The sequence below is a fragment of the Perca fluviatilis genome, chromosome 6, assembly GCF_010015445.1.
Source record: "Perca fluviatilis chromosome 6, GENO_Pfluv_1.0, whole genome shotgun sequence".
In the NCBI taxonomy this organism is placed as follows: domain Eukaryota; kingdom Metazoa; phylum Chordata; class Actinopteri; order Perciformes; family Percidae; genus Perca; species Perca fluviatilis.
The window spans coordinates 4,436,557-4,457,115 of NC_053117.1; the positions used below are offsets into that span (position 1 = coordinate 4,436,557).

The following is a 20,559-nucleotide window of genomic DNA, read 5'->3' on the forward strand; positions in this document are numbered from 1 at the left end:
GCCGCACGGGACGCTAGTTAACACTACAGTTGGCAGCAGGTAACGGTAGCCTAGCGTTAGCTAGCTAGCAGCTGGAGTGAACACGGTTAAAATGCTGAGAGCTAAACGGTGTAAAAGTGTGTCTGTATTTCACTGGAGAGGATTCTAACTCCAGACTGTAGCTGCCCTTGTCTGAAAAACACAGAAGAGATGTGTCACCTTTTTCAGCCCTTCTGAGTTTGCAGGTATGATTTTAATATAACCTTAGCTATTATAGTCATTATGGCCTTTAGAAAAAAGTTTTTTGTGGAAGTGGGGTTTTGTCCCCACGTTTTGGGGTTAAGCTTTTGTCCTTAATGGCATTACATCAGGGGTCTTCAATGTTTTTTAAGCCAAGGACCCCTTAACTTAAAGTGAGATGTAGCAGGGACCCCCTACTACATATTGTATGAAATTAATTTGCATATTAAACTGGGCCTACAATAACTGTTAGGGCAACCTGAAGCCTTCTTACATACTCTTTTTTCATAAGCTATTAAAATATTAATTGTTGGCATGATTTTATAAATCATATTTGAATGTTACATATGTGGCACAGTAAATCTAGGATTAACTGTATCTGTGGGCTGATATCTTAGTGACTACCTAACCTATAGGCCAGTAAGCCTATCATCAGTGGGAATTTATATTTGCTAATAATATATTGGAATTATGTTAAGGCATTTTAATTTTCTTTTCTTTTTAAAGACCCAAAAATGTACAATAATTTGGAGGCCCCCCTGCAATGACTCTGAGGACCTCCTGTTGAAGATCTCTGCCTTACATTACTTTTACTTTTATACTTTAAGTAGTTTTGAAACCAGTACTTTTACTTAAGTAAAAAGCTTGAGTTGATACTTCAACTTCTACAAAAGTATTTTCAAACCCTAGTATCTGTACTTCTACTTGAGTAATGAATGTGAATACTTTTGACACCTCTGCTTCAGTAACAATATACTAATAGAATATTGCATCAGTAATTGCTGCTAGTTTTTAAGACAGAACAAACATGACAGTGAATCGGCGCCACCCACTGGGCATTACCGTGCTGTGGAGCCTATGTGTGGAGTTACTTTTCCTAACGCAGCAGACCAGAGAACCAACCAATGAACAAGGAGCATTTCGGAGGTTTTCCGCTTTCCCCGAAGTTCTTGACAGATCCGACTTCAGATTGAAAGAATTCAAGATGGCTGCTACAGGTAAGCGTTTAACTTGTGTCCAAACTGTACAAAATACTTTGACGGAAGGAGTTTTTAGTTGTTTACCTGACAAATGTATACCAACAGATGTATCGTGCCGTTTTACGCACGTCAACTGAATAACGTTAAGTCACTGTTGTATATTTTGGGAAGACACCAGAAGTAATTTAGCCAATACCAAGCTGACGCGGTGGTAAAACCCCCCAACGTTAGCTGGCTAGGAGTAACGTTAGCGTAAAAGACACACAGAAAAGTAACGTTGAGCTAAATTAGCCTCTGAGTTAGCCAGATAATCGCCTCTCCTACTGCACTTAACACGTTAGCCAGCTAGCTCGCACAGTTTCAAGTCAAGCTTAGAGGAATTTACAAACGCTTTGATAACTTTGCATCGTTAGCATTTAACGTATATTGCAACCATGACACTTTTTACCCACTTCCTACTAACCCACCTTACAAGTAGTCGGCTAGGTGGCTTGAATCGTTGAACTAGTGCACCGAGAGAAACATTGGCCTCCCAAAACATCGCAGGCAAATCCCATGCTAAGCTACATGGCTAACTTTAGCTAGCATTTGCATGCGAGAAGTTAGCAAGTTTGCAATTTTGACTGTCAACGCTTCATTTCATTTTGAATCTAAAGCTCGGCCTGTCACATGCGTGGTAATGTCATTTAGGGGAAGCTACTATTTGTTCTGTAAACATCGTTGTTTGTGTGTGCCGCTAAGTTACACAGGCGTAGCGTGACGTAAAGACCGGGTAACGTTAACTTTCTCTCTTGTATCACCAGACATAATTCGAAAATTGTTTTATTTACATCTACCAAACAAACCCACTATTCCCAATAACGTTTTAAAGTCACTATCTTAAAGTGTCCGGTAGACTCGCGTTAGTGTCTCCTGTTCAGCTGTCAGCATTTTTAGTAGTGTTTTCCATCCCCTTACAGAGAGCAAGATACATTATCTCCTCACCCCCTCCCTCTACCCCATGCTCATTTCATGTAATTTTGCTTTAGTCACAAGAAAAAATAATCGGACAGTAATTGTCTGTGTGTTTTTAGGTGTATATTTTTGCATTTGCATATTATCTATATTAATACTGTGGTAATATTAATGGAGATAACCACTGAAATAGTTTGTCCTGATTCATGCCCTTTTTATATGGATAACATTAGATTTGTACAATATTGCTTGTTTGCATGTTTAGCTGTAGGTCTTTTTGTGATGTTTTTGCAATCATTGTACAGTTTTAAGGGGTTTTGAAACAAGCCTTTTACGTTATGTTGGAAGTTGATTACTTAGCCAAGGCATCTACACCCTCAGCCCATGGTATCGTTATATCTAGAACAATCCGACATCAATCAGATCCACTTTATTTACACAGGAGGTATATTGTGTCCAAACTGAAATATGTCCATGTTGTTGCAGGCTCCGAGTAAAGGGCTAACTCTTGTGGATCCCACTGTGCATGAAGCTCTCCTGAGGTTGTGGTGTCGAAGTGCTCTGTGCTCCAGCTCCTCTTGCCTCTCATCATGTCCTCCACCTCCTCCTACTCCTCCTCAGGGGACACTAGTCCAGAGGATGTACCCCGAGGTGGGGGCACTATCCGAGTCTACCTCCCCAACAAACAGAGGACAGTGGTGAGATGATTGGCTTTATTCCGATCATTATCAATGATGCAGCAGAAACCACATTTTAACATAAATATGAGTCTGCTGTAACTACATTATGAGTGATATCTGACTGTTACCGTCTTTGAAAAATAATGATGCCAGCACTGTTGGTTTGTAAGTGTAATAACTCACACAAAATGTGACATCTTTCAGCGCATGTTAATGAGTGCTAGTGGACAGTTGGTGTGAGGTTTTGCAGATGGTGCCTGCCACCAATGTTTGACTCATTCCTATCAGACATAGATGTCTTGTTCATATTCTAAAAAAATGCATGTGTCCACTTTTTATGCTTTAAGGAAAATAGAATTCCTTGTTTTGCAACATTTGCTGTAATATTGCAATATTTTACACACATATCTATCTATCTATCTATCTATCTATCTATCTATCTATCTCTATATCTATCTGTTTTATATTACTATGTTAGAAGTGCACATCTAATTGTCACATCTTGTGCTTTAACATCACCATGGAACCAGCAGCTGTGGTTGACTGACATCCCACAGTGTTGTCTAAGAGAGCTTTGTTGTGGTCAGAACAGGAATGTAGCAATATTGTTTGGGGAAAAAGTGATCTCAACACTGGATTGAAGTTCTAGTCTGCTGGAAGTTCTGTCACAACATGGATAGTCTTTATGTCAACATTAACTCAATGTGCAGCTGTCATTTCTGCTTATTAGTACTTCCACTATGCCTGCTTGTTACCTTTTGTATTCCTGTCCAATGAATGTCATTTCAAAGTCACATTTGTTCACCACAGTTTCCTGTTCTCAGGTGAATGTTCGCCAAGGGCAGACTGTGTACGAGAGTCTGGATAAAGCGCTCAAAGTGAGAGGCCTGAGCCAAGATTGCTGTGCTGTATTTCGCCTTCTAGAAGGGTAAGATTGCATTATTGTCCGCTGAATATCCTCCCACACCATATAGGGATAATGGGTTGCATTCCTCAACGCCAACATAAAAAATCAAGAGGCAACAGAAAACAATAGGCATAAGTCTGAGATCTACATGTACAGTGTAGATCTGAGTGTGGTTTGTTGATATATTTGTGAAATATTAAGACTGAGTGCAGAGAATGAGCACACTCATTTTTGTGTGTTTAGGTTTTTTTTACTTTGTTTTTAAAAAATTAAAACAATTTTATTATGTTTTTAACTGATAGTATTAATCCGTCAATATTCTTATTGTTGGTTAATTAATAACATCCCTTTATGATATACATTTTAAAGAACCAGTGAAATGAAAAATAAATTTTCCCGGTCTTAATCCTGTGTCCTTCTGTCAATTGTTCATTTATCTCGTTGTATGGCAAATATATATCTCCAAATCATTTCCCCCCCCCCAATCAAAATCCCTCTTTTCTCCTTCTTTAAAACAGTTTAAATTGTTTGATGCATCCTGCACTCAGGGGCATTTACAAAAGTTCATCCAATCAAATGTTCAGTTCTATAAGTACGAGAACTGCAAGTAGAAGAGGCGGTGCCTGGAGATGGGCGTTTTTATAAAAGTTTGGTTGGTGTGTAACTGCCTTAACACTTGTCAGTGGAGAGTGGCCAGACTCTCTGTATAAATGAAATGTACCAGAGTCTGGTAGGACCAGGCTAGTTCATACATGTCATAAACCAGAGAATTGTACAGTTATTTGGCTTCATGATCAGAGAAAGTTTTTTTTTATTTATTTTTTTTTTATCATCATGTTTACACTTGAGTCCATACTCCTCCACTTAAACTTAAAAGGGAAATTCTTGGATCTTATTGTCATAGTTTTGACCATCAGTCGTATCGATAATAACATTGAACCCACCAGGTAAATGTGGTAACCTTTATCCACCAATCAGATGGGACAACAAATGCCAGCAGTCAGATAATCGGACACTATCCCCAGGCTGATCATATTTATATGAAGAGCAGACATAGGCGAACAGTAGAAGTGTCACCCCAACTGTCCAACACAGTTTACAGATCGGATTCCTAATTCAACTTTGACCTACTTTTCTTAACGTAGTTGTGTGCACACTGTTTTCTTGTGCAATGAGTGATTATTCACAAATTTTCAGGTGCACTCAAATTCAATTTTACCTACAAGTAAAGTGGTTTAGATCATCTGAACAAACTGTTTGAATTTTTATAACTTGTCTTATATTCTGGCTGCTCGTATTTCTCAAATCACTACACCATGTGTTTAAACTACATTTCACAATAGAATAAATAATCAGATTGTTTCCTCACATCACAAGGAATCTGAAGTTGAACACCATTTTATTGTGAGACACACTAGTGGTGTAAATAGTGGGGCTGAATATTCTTTGTTGGGTAGGTATTCGATTTTCAATTTTGGGATTCAAATATATTTTTTTTGCTTCAATACTGTAATAAAGTTGAGACAGATTCAACTTTTGGAGAAATGCAACCCCACGTCACGCTGCGATGGCGATCATGTAACCGGCGATCAGACTTATCTGTTTTGAGACGTGTGAGAGTCCCGTACAGTAAACGGGAAACATCACTGCCTCTTTTGCTGCCACAAGAAAGTTTTAAAACACCAAACATAAGCACTGAGCTGCCCCCAGAGTAACAGCTGAACAAGCTGCTTTCAAGTGCAGTAGGAAATATGGAGATCTATAAAAACGACTTGATGGAAAACAATAATTGTAAAATATAAAGTCTACTTGTGCCAGATTAAAATTTAAATAATAGGACGTTACACAAATAAGCCATTTAAGTGACATTCACCGCTGCACGACCCCTGTGCCGATAACACCCCCACACCCACATGGTCACCAAAACTGATAACCTATACAAACTTTCTTTTTCATTAGTTATTCACTTTTTTATGTCTTTTCCTCTCCAGCCGTAAGAGACTGACGGATTGGGACACAGACATCACTCCGCTGGTTGGAGAGGAGCTTTTAGTCGAGGTCCTGGATGATATTCCCCTCACCATGCACAACTTTGTAAGTAGCTGGCAAACACTGTTACATGTTTATGGCTTTTCTGAAATACCATTTTAGTTACAGAATCCAACCAACTGGCTTGATTGGCATTCCACCTGATATTTGTGTTTGTCAAACATTGCTGGTGTTAAAGTGAATGTTGTGATCTCTTTATCTTTATCAGGTACGGAAAACCTTCTTCAAGCTGGCTTACTGTGATTTTTGCCACAAGTTTCTTTTTAATGGCTTCAGATGTCAGACATGCGGCTACAAATTTCACCAGCACTGCAGTAGCAAAGTCCCTACTGTGTGTGTGGACATGGATACAGTGAGCAAACGGTAAGTAGAAGAAGTGTTATCATGCAGTGATTTTGTTCATTTTATTAGTTGCTGTAATTGTATAAGGGCCCCATGTGCTTTTATGATGCCAACATAAGGGAGTTATTTTTCAATTTGCCACTGCCAGGCTATAGGTTTTTCTTGACATGTATCTGATGAAAATTAAACAAACTGCAACTGATTAAAAAGATGAAGAAAAAAACTTAACTCAAAGTCCACATATAAGCATTTTCAGGAGTTTTAAACCACATTGCACTTCCCCAGCGGAAAGTTTAGGACTAGACAAAGAATAAAGACAAGACAACTATGCCCTCTGCAAAGATTAAAAAAATAAATAAAATAAAATAAAACTTCCTCTGCATTGTTGGTGCTGTCGATCCTCAAATAATGAAAGTTTGGATGATAAACCAAGAAAAACGTGCGGCCATTATCCAATGACAAGGATCCACAGATGAACATGATGGCATAAAAAAAAAGTGTATTGAATGTATTTGGTCATATTTTTGGTGAAAGAAATAAACCCCAACCAATGAATTGCTAAATTGGTGTGCTCATCAGATTATTATTATTATTATTATTATTATTATTATTATTGTATTTTTTTTCTGTTTTGGTTATTGGTTTTTATTTCAAAGGCAGGAAGCCCAGGTAAAAAAAAAAGCATAGTTCACAAATAACCGATAAGATGAGATAAAACTATTTATTCTGAGGACAATAAGGTTAACCATATGGATCATAAAAATATAAGCAGGTTGCCGGTAGGGATTAATCTTGGTGGGTTGCATATAGATATGTTATAACCAAAGCCTCGCTAACTTTAAGTCCTTAAATGAGTGTTCCTTTAACTGACACCTTGTTTGATTATGTCTCTTTGGTATTGTCCTATCCCTTCTATGTTTTGTCCAGGTGTGATCCTAATCCCTGCACAGATGAGTACCCAAGGATACTTTTGCCAGAAAATTCCCCATCACAGAGCAACCTAGCCTTAACCCCAGAGCCTGCTGGGTAAGCTCCTATACTTCACAAATTATATTTAAAGGACAGTATAGTCTTAAAGGTCTTTCACACTTCCGCACGGTAACTCGCCGCCTCCAGTCATTTCAGTGAGGGGAAGGCGGCAGAGGGGAAGCGGTTTTGATCCAACAGTAGGGGTATGAAGCGGTTGCCGTGAATGCGCACAGATTCTGCTCTGCCACCCAGAGTTTACCTTGCAGAACTTCTGACTTTAACCGCTGGGCGGCAAGAGCCACTCTTAAAAACTTCATACATCACTGCATTTTTGGGAAACGCTCCTGCAGATAGGTGGTTGTCAAGGCGGCTGCCGCGCGGCGGTGTGAAACCATCTTTAGTCTGTGAAACTGATGTGTAAATATAAATTGGTGACTATTTCATTTGATCACTCAGGATGGACCTCCTGTCCCCGACCTCTGCCTTCCGTTTCCCCATGCCGGGTGGAGATGGCCAATCTCTACAGAGACATCGCTCCACCTCCACTCCCAATGTCCATATGGTCAGCACAGTGGGCCCTGCTGGCACCAGCATTATAGAGGTCGGTGTTGGCTGCTTGGTTCATGTTTTGATTGGTTGTTATTGTTATGAGGATCTGATTGTATCTACTGTATGTACCCGTTTAATGTATAACAAATGAATAGGCAAATGGTGTTAACATATAGTGCATCATCAACATCCATGACCAGCTTTTTACTGCTTATTAGCCTTTTTGATACACTTTTCAATACATGACCACAAGCCGTACACCTAGTTATAGGGCTTGAGAAGTAGGAAAACCACTGACCCCTTTTACTTAACTGTGTATTAAATTATCAATTGTGAATTTATAATGTTGGGTCTCTCCTTTTTTAATTGTCCTTGTTGTTTGTCCTTTTTAGGAAGCACTAAAGTTCAGCAACGCAATGGGTACGTGATTTAGTTTCTTTTCTTTTTTTTTTTTTTTTTTTTTTTTTATTTCCTTCTCGGTTTCAGAATTTTTATTCATTTGGGATTTTACTTGTGGAATTATTCTCCTTTTTTAAAGTACTCTCTTGTCCTGCCTTCTAATTCCTCAGGTCCTGAGCCCTCACCAAAGCCCTCCACCAGCCCGCCCACTACTCTGGGCTCTCCCGGGAGGAGACCACCCTCAGAGCACAAGGAGCGCAAGCCCTCCTCGTCTGACGACAAAAAGAAAGTGGTACGTAGTCTATGACCTCATTCACTGGTCACTGGTTATCTTCAGACCGGTGCATAAAGAGTTAGTAGTGACTTCAAAACCCTTGAAGGTCTGTTCAGAAATTGGTGAGGATGGCGCAGTGGATATGACACATCAACCAACGTGTCCCTGAGCAAGACACTTAACCCCTAGTAGCTCCAGAGGCATGCAGCCTCTGATAGATAGATAGATAGATAGATAGATAGATAGATAGATAGATAGATAGATAGCAATTGTAAGTCGCTTTGGATAAAAGCATCAGCTAAATCAATGTGTAAACAAATTGGTTGTGAAAAAATCTCAAGTGAAGGGATTTATTCAGGGTGTAAATTAGCAGTTGAAAACACTCAATCTATGTGATATTTCAGCACCGAGGGGGCTACAGAGACTCAAGTTACTACTGGGAGGTCCACTCTCGAGAAGTCACCATTCAGAAGAGAATAGGTGCTGGCTCCTTTGGAACAGTCTTCAAGGGCAAATGGCACGGAGACGTTGCAATCAAGATCCTTAAAGTCACTGAACCAACGCCTGAACAGTTGCAGGCCTTCAAAAATGAAATGCAGGTCTTACGGTAAGAAGTGGTTTCTGTGTTTTACAGAAGTCTTTCTTATTTGAAAAATGGCACTGACAACTTCAGCATTTTGTTTTCTAACAGGGAAAATGTATCCACACTATTCATCAATAGGCCTTCACTGATGAAACCTTTTATCAGTAAAAATCAGATTAAACAAGACGAGGTCGAAACCTAGTATATATGTGGACTGTGTATGGTCAACAGTGTTGTGCTAGTTACTGAAAAAAAGTAATTAGTTACAGTCAGAAATGGAAAGAGTATTAGAATATTGCAGTCAAGTAAAAGTACTTACTAGCAAAAATGTACTGAAAGGTGCTGTACTCAAGATACTCAACACAATTCAGTCTGGCACATTTAATCAGATGTAAACATTGAATTATGTAGATCGGCACCATTGTCACCGATACCCAATCCAGCTGTTTTGAGTCAGTATTGTCCCGATATCGGTATCAGATCGGTGCATCCCTATTGGTAATGTGCCTTTGGCTTTCATGTCAGTGGGCTACTGTTCTACGCCAAGATCATGCATTCGGTCTCTCCATCTGTCTGCAGCTAATCTCCATACTACTGGGCCAATAAACCTTAATATCTTTTGTGCACATTTATGACTGTATGCTCAAGGACTCTTGTGGTTGTGGTGGTTATTTAAAACCTTCGATGTCTGCGAGCTGCTGAAATGCCTTTTGTCAGTTAACTCCTCACTTTATGGTGGTGATACACTGGGCACGACGTCTCTGTCAACATGACAGGGCAATGTGCTTGCCAACAGCAATCAATGTGCCTACACTGAAGGCCTTTGTAAACGTCGCAGTCAATGACAGTATAAGTCAGAGCAGTCAAGTCAGTCTAGTTTTATTTTTTTTAATTGTGACTCATTACAACCACAAGAGATTGGCTGCAGACAGACGGATACCCACACGCAGACTTACGCCTGGTAGATGGCAGAGATATTAACAAAGAAACCTTTCAGTAACGTATATTTAGTAACTTGAAGATAGTGTGTTAGAATACTAGTTACTAGAGTAGCCTACTAGTTAGTGGATATGATGCGAATTCCTGGATATGAAATGTTCATCTGCTATTTTCTGAATTGGTCCTAGTTAGGGTTGGGTACCTTTCGCATCTGAACAAATACCACTACCGGTACCTGGATTTCGGTTCCGGTACCCAACGGTACTTGTTTCGGTACTTTTTATATATATAGATATATATCTATATCTATATCTCGCACCGCGACCGCTTTCGGCTCGCCATTAATATCATCATATCGTGGTGAAAGGTTTCTGCGTGAAGTTTTGAAAAACTGTAACCACAGTTGAAACCACTTTATCGGCATCGCCGTGACTGTGACTTCAACAAAACTGCAGAGCCGACGTTGCTCCGTCCGCAACTGCGCGCTTGTCGGACCTCTGCTCTCTGTCAACGTGCAGAGAGGACAGATAAGCTTGCACTTACTCTCAGGTACCGAAATTTGGCACCGTTTGATTTCACGTGAACCAATACTCGGTAGTACCGAGGTGATTCGGTCAGTACCGGGTTCGGTACCCACCCCTAGTCCCAGTAATATTTGTTCTTAAAATGTACTGAAGTAACGTATCGCATGACACGTGCACAAAACCACTGATCTCAGACAATGGCCACTGCAAGACCTTATGGCACAACCCATACTCTGACTGTCTGTAAAAACAATTGCACATCAATAAGAATTGCATTAACCATAGTTCACATGGCAGCATATACTTTAATTTTCAGGGATTCAGCTAGCAGTTTTTGGGCCTTCTTGTGGTTTGTATGCTCGCACTGTAAGCCCTGTTGTTTTGATGCAGGATAGTATCAGTTGGCGCAGATACTTCAGCAGCTATTCAATGGTCAACATGTGGCTGTAGTCTTTGTGAGAGACGTCTAAATAGGGATCACAAGCCATGCTACTGGCTGAACAACTTCTAAACAAAACTTGTTCAGTGGGCATATGGACTAATAGAGCATAATTCCCACCACCATTGTCTGCTTTGAGTTAGACTGCAACCTACGTTCACTGTAAGGCTGCAACTAGTCATGAATCATGTATTCTGAACTGCGGCTGTTAACTCCTGGTTCTACAGAGAATGTTACTTTGCATCTGTTTTCACACACTTCACTGGTGACCAAAAATGCTCTTGGGCAGTTCCAAAGTCAATGCCCAACATGGCGATTTATGCAGTCTCGGTGAAATTCCCAAAAATTTGGGAACAAAATGTGGCCACATTGTCTATCAAGCTAAAGTACAGTCTGTTTTTGCAAAATCGTCTGTCTTTCCACTTTGTCCTCGTAACGTTTTGCGGCATGTACTGGTAATTTTAAGGACTGTTCAAGTCTATTCAATTTGAAAGAACTCATCACTCACTCACTCAATCAGGGATAGACTTCGAGTTTATAGGTCTGGCCCCACTTTGCTGTGGCCCAACCAAAGAAATAGGCTTTTAACCAATTTAGTGGGACATTATAATAACTCTAAGGCTACCACTTTGACCAACACTGGTTCATTTTGTTTGTGCATTTATATTTTCTAAAGATTCTTTTTACTTTACCTTAATCTGTTCATGGATGAGACAATGGAATTAGATGAGACAATGGCATTTCTGACTCTTATTTCTGTTCTCTGCAGGAAGACCCGCCACGTCAACATCCTGCTGTTCATGGGCTATATGACTAAGCCCAACTTCGCAATCATCACACAGTGGTGTGAAGGCAGCAGCCTGTACCGCCATCTGCATGTCACAGAAACCAAGTTTGACACTATGCGTCGCATTGATGTGGCCAGACAAACAGCACAGGGCATGGAGTAAGACTTAACTGCTAGATTCCATTTCATTATTACCACTTACTCGCTGCAAATGTTGTTTAACTTGTTTCAGCTATGAAGTGAAAAGTGTGATTTGATAATATCAGACAAAGTGCACTCTTGCAATAATGGTAAGGGTAACGACTGTAGGAGAGTCTGAGAAAGCTAATGGCTTGACACATCATATTGTGCAGGAGTCAAGTCTTGTCTAAATTTGGTGCTCTTCCTCTCCCCTTACATAGATGAAATCAGTGATTTAGATTTGTTTTCTTTTCCTTTCAGTTATCTTCATGCGAAGAACATAATTCATCGAGATCTGAAATCAAACAGTATCCTTTAATAGTCCAATGGTATCTTTTAACAATGTAGCTATGTAGGTTTTTGTGCTTATATCACTGTAGACTCTACCAATAACCACAATGGCAAATTTGAACATGTTCTGTACCAGCAGAGGTTTAACCACAAATGCTTTGAAATGAAGCAATGATTTGAATGCAGCTCTAAGAGTGTTGGAGGCTGTTAGCGCCCGTGTGGGTAAACAGTATAAAACTTGCATTGCAGCAGGGCAGTGATCCTAAACATACAGAACAGGCAACAATGACCTTTTTTAAATGTGAAATCAACATGTACAATCTGTTGAGGTTTTGTTGATAAAATTGATGCGGACTGTCTTTTGGGCAGTAAAAATCACTTCCATTGTGTTCAATGGGTAGTTTACACATCTCCCTTTTTATAATTTCCTGCTTGTTTTTGTGGTAACAAATACCATGAACGTGTACACCAGATGTTGGTAACATTTCCTGAGCTCTGCTGCTAGATATTTTTCTCCATGAGGGCTGGACTGTTAAGATTGGTGACTTTGGCTTGGCCACAGTGAAGTCTCGGTGGAGCGGCTCTCAACAGGTAGAACAGCCCAGTGGATCCATTCTGTGGATGGTAAGCCTCTCTTTTACTGTATATGGTTACTTTGATTTCATAAAGAGACATCCAATAAATAGACTGTATTAATTACAAAACTATGGACATCAAGGAATACATTTTCTATATCCTTAGACAACCAATAATTTAGAGTACAAAACAGTGAACTCAACTTAAATGTTAACAGAAAGCTTATGCCAGACTAGCCAGACTCCCTAAATATTCTGCAGCTGTTTACATGTTTAAAGGAACACTCCAACTTTCGGGACTTTGTCTTATTCACCGTATCCCCCAGAGTTAGATAAGTCCATACATACCCTTCTCATCTCCGTGCGTGTCCTAACGCTGTCTGATGCACCCACCGCTAGCCTAGCTTAGCACAGATCCTGGAGGTAACCGGCTCCATCTAGCCTAGCCTAGCTTAGCTACTTCTGCTACTTGGGCGGAGTGATTTGCTAGCAGCACCTGAGAAGCCCTGTGGGGTGAGTAACCGAGAGTTTGCCTGGAGTTCGCTCAGATTTGGAGTAATAATCACTCTGCCCAAGTAGCAGCGCTTCACTTTCTGAGACTCTAGTTGCCAGTATGTATACGGTTAGAAGATGGCTGTGTCATGTGACCTTGTTTTTTGTACACGCTGTGTCTATACAAATCACAACATGTAAATAGGAAAATGTTGGCGTTATTTTGTCACTTATTGGGAGCAGTAGACTAGTTGGAGCCGGTTACCTCCAGGATCTGTGCTAAGCTAGGTTAGCGGTGGGGGTGTCAGACAGTTACGACACGCGCGGAGATGAGAAGGGTATGTATGGACTTATCTAACTCTGGGGATTACTGTGAATAAGACAAAGTCCCAATAAGTCGGCGTGTTGCTTTTAAGTTCTCTAATAAAAGACTATAGCTTCCTTCATCAGCCAGCCATACTTGGCCACCTAAATTGTGTAAAATATTTAACTTATTTTATTTGGATAGAGCAACTTCAGTATTAGTAAGGCTGCTCTTTGTCTTGTTCTACGAATATTCAATCAAACTTTTACATCTAATGTGGCCGGGTTCAGTGGGTAGAGCAGGCGCACATATACTGAGAGGTTTACGCCTCGACGCAGAGGTCCAGAGTTCGAATCCGACCTGTGACGATTTTCTGCATGTCTTCCCCCTCTCTCACCCCTTTCTCACCTAGCTGTCATATCGGATAAAGGCGGAAAAGCCAAAAAAATAATCTTAATTAAAATAAAATGTTCACTTTAACAGGGACTGAATATAACAATAGCCGGTTTATATCACAAGAACCTGTGTTTGTTTTGGGCTATTTACTTTCTTTTATGTCCCTACACAATGTACTACACATTATGTCATCCTGTGATGGCATAATAATAGACAAAAAAATCACAGTAATAAATAATAATATGATATAACTTAAAGCCTACGTACGTTTGGTGACCTAATTGGATTGTGATACACTTTACTGCATACATTTTCAGGGAAATGTGAAAACAAGTACTGTTAGCATAGATATATTTGTAATATTTAAGATATAACAGCCTAATTAACAGCTAACTTTATCTTTAAGTTATAATGAGATTTTGGCAGGTCATTACACAAATTACGTGCTTATTGTGTCTTTTTCCTATTTTTTTTACTGAGGCTCCTGAGGTGATCCGAATGCAGGACAGCAACCCATATACGTTCCAGTCTGACGTATACGGCTACGGAGTAGTGCTGTATGAGCTGATGTCAGGGACCCTGCCTTACTCCATTATCAACAACAGAGACCAGGTAACCGGATACTACTGCTCTTTGAGTTTACACAACACTGACCTAGTCTAAAGCGCAGTAACTGATCATCTTTCAGAAAATGTTGCCAAACATAATGAAGTGCCAGCACTTTTACCTTCTCTGGTGTTTACCAATGGAGAACACACTTTACTTTCCAATCATGCGGTACATCTGTCTATCAAATCCCAGCATCATCTAATCGCCAAATACACACACTACTGAGTTAGGGTGGCAGTAGTGTATTTGGGTTACGTGCTTAGTGGTAACTGACTGCACCAGATACTAAATCTCTATCGCCATGATTTACTGTAGACTTAGTGGAATAGAATAAACTGTATTGTCCCCGAGGGGAAATTTGTCTTAGGCACAGTGCTATAGTCTGTTGCTTCACTTAAAAACTTAAAAAGAACAACAAAAAACATAAGAGACATTTGACATTGACAACACAGCGGCTGAGAAAAAAAAAAAAAAATGAATTAAAGTGCAAACCTGCTTGTGTTTTTATTGCACATTGCTGTATTGCATTAGGATTTAGTGGAGTTCAGCAGCTTGGTGGAGGCTGAAACCCCAGTATTTTAGGGTTTGAAGTTTGAAAGCTCCGTTCCATCGTTTGCCTGTGTTGTAGGGGTCAACCGTGCTGGTTTTTCTGGGCCGATACTTATTATTATTATTATTATTATTATTATTATTATTATTAGTCAATGAAACCGATATCTGAAATCGATATGCGTCTACAGTAAAAATTTAAATCTTATAGTCCAAATAAAAAATTTGGAATGTTACAAATACAAAACTGTAAATGCTTGACAATTATTTAGTAAAACTGAAACTTTCAACCTAACACACAGTTAACAAATAAATATATAAAAACAAAAATGGCTTCCTTGAAGGTTTGAGTTTATTTTCCTAGTTATCTGGCAACAGGCCTAATGAACCAGCAAATTAATTTATGGACATTCTCTAAGGCGTTCAAATTAGCTGTGAGACTCGACTTTATTGATGGCTAATTTTGCATTTCACATGTGAAAACATCGTCGGATGCGGATGATGTTCCATCAGCAGGGTGGAAGCTTAAATAAGTCCCTGTTGCACTGGAACCAATGTTATTTAAAGATTAAACATTTAACTATCGCTCCATATTTGTAAACTCCTTTAATGCTAATGGTCCAGTAAACACAGAAAGCTAATGTTTTCACCACAAAAATGTAATTATTCGGACATATTAAGTGATATAACTGGGCAGGCTTGTCATTATAAAAACGGTTCACAGGATTGGGGTGTTTTTGCCACTTCAGTGTGGAAAAATATATTCTTTTTAACTTCTGAAATTCCTGCAGCCTTACCTTCGAAGCTTAGCGTGTCCAACTCAACCGGAGCCAGCAATAAAACACTCAGTCCATTAAACAAGCAATCAGAGAAACAGGCAATAAAATATCATGATAATACTATTAATAAAAGAACAAGAAAAAGGGTGGGGTCATTACAGTCTAAGCAAAAATGAAAAAAAGAATTAAAGAGAGTAAGCCTGTCTGAAAAAATGAGTTTTTAGGTGAGATTTGAAAGTGGTTATGGACGTGGAGTGTTGAATGTAGTGGGGCAGAGAGTTCCAGAGGTGGGGGGCTGTACTGTATAGTGTGTTCGCCATTTTGTAGTGGTGTTCGAATTCTCCGTGGCAAATTTCATTCACTGTATAGTCTACTATAAAATACCCACAATGCACAGCTAATTTGAGTGTATACGATGTTCCCTACATTTTACTCCCGTATACCACAATGCAATGTGGCCGTGTTTTCCCGGAGAAGAAGAAGCAGAAGTCACCGCGAAAACTGAAAAGGAAAAATGGAGCGGACTTTCGTTTCTAAAAAGTGTAAATGCAACATATATAAAAGCTTTTACTATTCTTCTGACTGCTGTGTCTGTTTCAGGGACGTATTAGAAGAATTTTAGTTTTGGTTTGTTTACATGATGCTGGGCACGCCTGCCTCTGTCACACAAACAACCGGCGTATCTACTGACGCAAGTCATGCAACAATGTGTTTTCAGTGAGTGTCCAAAATCTGGTTTAGTCGTTCCCTATATAGTTCACTATTAAAACTATATAGGGAATAGTGAGTGAGTGAATGAGGGAACGGTTTCAAACACAGCTAAATACTCAGCCGAAAGCTGCAGACTTTGGTTAATGGTCTTGTCTTGAACTTAAGTGTAGAGTAAGTGGACATTTTGATGACTTATCCTCTGGAAACCTTGAATATCTACACCAAATATGAACATTCATCCAAATGCTGTAGATAGACTTCGGATATTCGTAGGATAGGTATTCGATTTAAAATTTTTGGATTTGAATATTCTTTTTTTTTTTGTTGCATGCAGGCTGAAATTCACGGTTTTGTCAGGATTAAGCCGCTAGCTAAATGTCCACTAACCGCAGGCTAATTTATGCAGTGCTATGTCATCCATCTCAGCCAAGAACGGAGAAATGTTGAGTTACAAGCGAGCAGTGTGATGTGTGTAGAACCCTAACCCTTCTACTGTAGCCTAGTGTCATTTTCAGGCGATTTGATAGAGGTAAAGATAATACAGCCGGGCATAATGCCACTGCTCTGAGACGCTGGCTGAGCATGCATTCACGCACACTGTCAGTCGTCAGTCCGGCAAAAACGCAGTTCTTTCCATTTATTTTAAATGCCTGCGGCAAAAAGTTAAAAAATGAAACCCAAGCACTGAACTGCCCAGGAGTTTGTGTAACAACAGTAGACTGATTCCTGCAACAACACAGCCCAGTCTGTCTCTTTTCTTTCTCTTTCTCCATGAAATGAAGCTGCCTAAATGTGCGGTCAGAAATGTTGAGATCTATAAACGATCCAACAAAAAACAATAATTGTGAAATTGAAAGTCTAGTTGTGCTGCATTGGGGGGTTAAAGAACACAACAAGACGGCACACAAGCGGGCCATTTAAGTGACACTCCCGACCCCACTCAATCATGCGGCAAATTCCCACGCCCACCCGTGGGGGGGGGGGGTTAAACTTTGAATATTCGCTGTTGATAAGTACTGAAGCTTCAAGCACAAAAAATGGTCTGGTATAGTTGTAGATGTTATTCCCTCTGGACCCTACATGAACAGCACTCTCAGATTTCAGCCACAGCTCCTCTTTGTTTTTGTTTTTTTAGATAATCTTTATGGTTGGACGTGGTTACTTGTCTCCAGACCTCAGTAAGCTGTCTAGTACCTCGCCCAAGTCAATGAAAAGGCTTATCATTGACTGCCTGAAGTTCAAACGTGATGAGAGGCCCCTGTTTCCACAGGTGAGTAGTGTATAGGTTACCCATGTATGAAAAGGTATCTCATAGAATTAGCACAAACCCAACTCGGCTCAAAAACCTGGATTATTATTATTATTATTATTATTATTATTAGATCAGATGTCAGAAATGTTACACAGTGGCTTTAATCCTATGCATTTGTGGCCTGAGAAAACCTCTTGGCGTAGTCTGAGCAAGTGTTAAAACTGCTGCTACCTGGAGTTTCATCTGGCATATCTTAAAAAAGTTATGAAATGCAAGGATGAGTGCTCCATACAATCTTACTTCCAAAGAAAGTCCTTATTGTCCATCAAGTTGTTATTCCAAACAACACTGATAATTGCATTTACGTTTGGTTTTCCTTCTTCAGATCCTGGTAGCCATTGAGCAGGTTCAAGACCTGCTGCCAAAAATTGAGCGAAGTCGCTCCGAGCCGTCGCTCCATCGGGCCGTCCACGCAGAGGACCTGAACCCCCTTTTGTTCCACACCACCAGGCTGATGCCCCTCTAAGCTCCCAACAGCACGGGACAGAGAGGTCGTCACACTGTCCAAAATCAGACCACAAGCCCCAACTCACTCCCTACCCCCGCAGAGCCCGCGAGCTGCCCCACACAGTGCGAAACTCAGTAACTGCAGAAATAATGGCAACACACTGTTTAGACTGATAGTGAATCTTCTTTTCCTTTGTACACGTGACAAAGATCTGCCCAAGTGAAATAACTCTCTACTGTATCTTGTAGGATGTTAAAATGCCTACTTGAGAAAAGTCATCAAACGGTTTGCTTTACATACTCTGACCTACTAGGAGGCATTTAAATTGTTCTGAGGAAATGGTAAAAAACAGACATGTTTTGCACATACGCTGCAAAATTGTGTTGCCCATTTTCAGTAGTAAAAAAAAGTCTTACTCAGACCTTTAAGAAGCACTGTGATCATAGTCAAAATATTTAAATTGGTTCAACAGCCATAATGCTGGATCTGCTGGTTCAGGTCACCTGATCAGCTTACATATTTCAAATGCTCAGTTGTCATGCGTCCCTTTCAGTTAGCCTTTCAGTCAACATGCGATGGGAGATCTGACATGTGAAGGTAGTGATTTGAAAGCAAACGCAGTGCCTGTTTGGGAGTGCTTTGTAAAACATAGGACATTTTGTCTCAATGGGAACCTCCACTATCCGCTGCTTTTGCAAATATTTCAGTGCTAGAATTTTTGTTGTATTTAACCACAACAACAAATCAACATGAGGAGGAAGAGAAAACTCAACCTTTTGGAAGCCTAGAATAGATGGGCAACCTCAAACACTAAATGTAAAAAGTGTTTAGTAAAAAAAGGTTTAGTAAAAAATAAAAAAAGAATAGTTAATTTGGTGAATGTGGCTCTGCACATACTGTATAGCAGTGACAGGTGTGTTGCAAATCAAAATCACATTTTTTTAACACCTCAGAATAATTATGTAATAAGAATCTCATGTGGACGGACATACTCAAATCACCAAGTTCTTTTTAAACCCGAGTTTCCATTGATGTTGCAATGAACTCAAAAAGAGCACTTGACATGTGAAAGTTGAACAGTTAACTCAGCAGGGCCTTGTAGGCTGTAGTTCAAAATCAAATGTGTTTTTTTCCTGTTTTGTCTGAGGGGTAAAGATGTGCATTGTAATTCATATTCAATTCATAATAGGCCAAGTTCATCTGGTTTCACACTACTTTGAAGAAAATTAGTTAGTTAATTAATCAGCTAAAAGTTACTTGTAAGATGATTTACCTTACCCCACTGGGTTTTCTTTCAGCTTGTATATAAGTTCCATCTGAATACAGGATTAAATTGTTAGGACCAACATTTTTGCAGTGTACTGTACATAAAAGGGCATGTATGATTTAATTTGTCATTCTGATATTTAACATTTCTAAGATTCCGAAATACAAGGTTTAACAATTTTCCCAAGCATTTTATTTTTTCCAGTTCAGGAACATTACATTAACAACCGATTCTGTTGCAGATGGAAAATACTATATTAGGATGGATAAGGTTAAGGGCTCCCAATGGTCAGAAAGCATAGCATTGATCAATTCTATGGCAACTAATTTAATGGCAACGTTGAAATCATGTGTAAAATCAGCTCACTGTAATGGTCTGCCCCTAATACACGGTGACAAACGCATTTGCACTCGAGTTTTACCAGAATGTCCTCATGCTCTAGATTGTAGATGACGGGGCTTTTGCGTATGGTTTTCTTTTTTTAATGATAATTCTTAGCCTAATGAGCGATTGACAGACCGTAAGTTGCATTCTTAATGGTTAGTTGTATTGCTGCTACATATAATGTGTTTTTCTCTTTCTGCTTTTTTCTACACCTCAGAGACGAGACATACTGGGACTGAAATGCACCCCCATGGCACATCACTTTAACAAGTCTTCTGCGGTCTAGTCTTAAAAGTTTATTCTTAATGCTCTCAAACACTGCACCATGGATCAGCCGCAGGTTGATATTTCACACTTACAGGCCCCCACACATACACTTAAACTGGTACTGTAGCTGTTACACTGTGAGTAACTTGGTTCAATGAGTTATTCCAATGATGAATGAATGATTCAGTATTCAGTATGCTTCAAATGCATCCGGAGCGTAGCACCACCTAAGAAGATTGTGATTGGTCTAAGAAAATACAACCCGAGCGTTTTCTCCCCAATAACAGAATGTTAAAGGTCCCATGGCATGAAAATTTCACTTTGAGGTTTGTAACATTAATATGCGTTCCCCCAGCCTGCCTATGGTCCCCCAGTGGCTAGAAATGGTGATAGGTGTAAAC

At 39.7% G+C, this 20,559-nt stretch overlaps 1 protein-coding gene across 1 annotated transcript; it reads left to right on the top strand.

Annotated features, from left to right (window-relative positions):
* Positions 1–976: 976 nt before the first annotated feature.
* Positions 977–19,688, top strand: araf (A-Raf proto-oncogene, serine/threonine kinase). The gene is made up of 16 exons (XM_039802795.1): positions 977–1,217; positions 2,640–2,851; positions 3,658–3,761; positions 5,732–5,834; positions 5,998–6,152; positions 7,059–7,157; positions 7,557–7,701; positions 8,042–8,069; positions 8,219–8,340; positions 8,727–8,929; positions 11,577–11,753; positions 12,036–12,082; positions 12,571–12,689; positions 14,313–14,444; positions 17,616–17,750; positions 18,118–19,688. The coding sequence occupies exons 2-16, from the start codon at positions 2,744–2,746 to the stop codon at positions 18,256–18,258; spliced, it is 1,818 nt and encodes a 605-aa protein (XP_039658729.1). The 5' UTR covers positions 977–1,217; positions 2,640–2,743; the 3' UTR covers positions 18,259–19,688.
* Positions 19,689–20,559: the final 871 nt, after the last annotated feature.

What these genes read in the sequence shown, in the direction of transcription:
- araf (XM_039802795.1), top strand. Translation starts at nt 2,744, where the DNA reads ATGTCCTCCACCTCCTCCTACTCCTCCTCAGGGGACACTAGTCCAGAG. An exon ending in CCAACAAACAGAGGACAGTG is followed by an intron (nt 2,852 to 3,657) that starts GTGAGATGATTG and finishes TCCTGTTCTCAG; the next exon opens with GTGAATGTTCGCCAAGGGCA. An exon ending in GTGGATCCATTCTGTGGATG is followed by an intron (nt 12,690 to 14,312) that starts GTAAGCCTCTCT and finishes TTTTTTACTGAG; the next exon opens with GCTCCTGAGGTGATCCGAAT.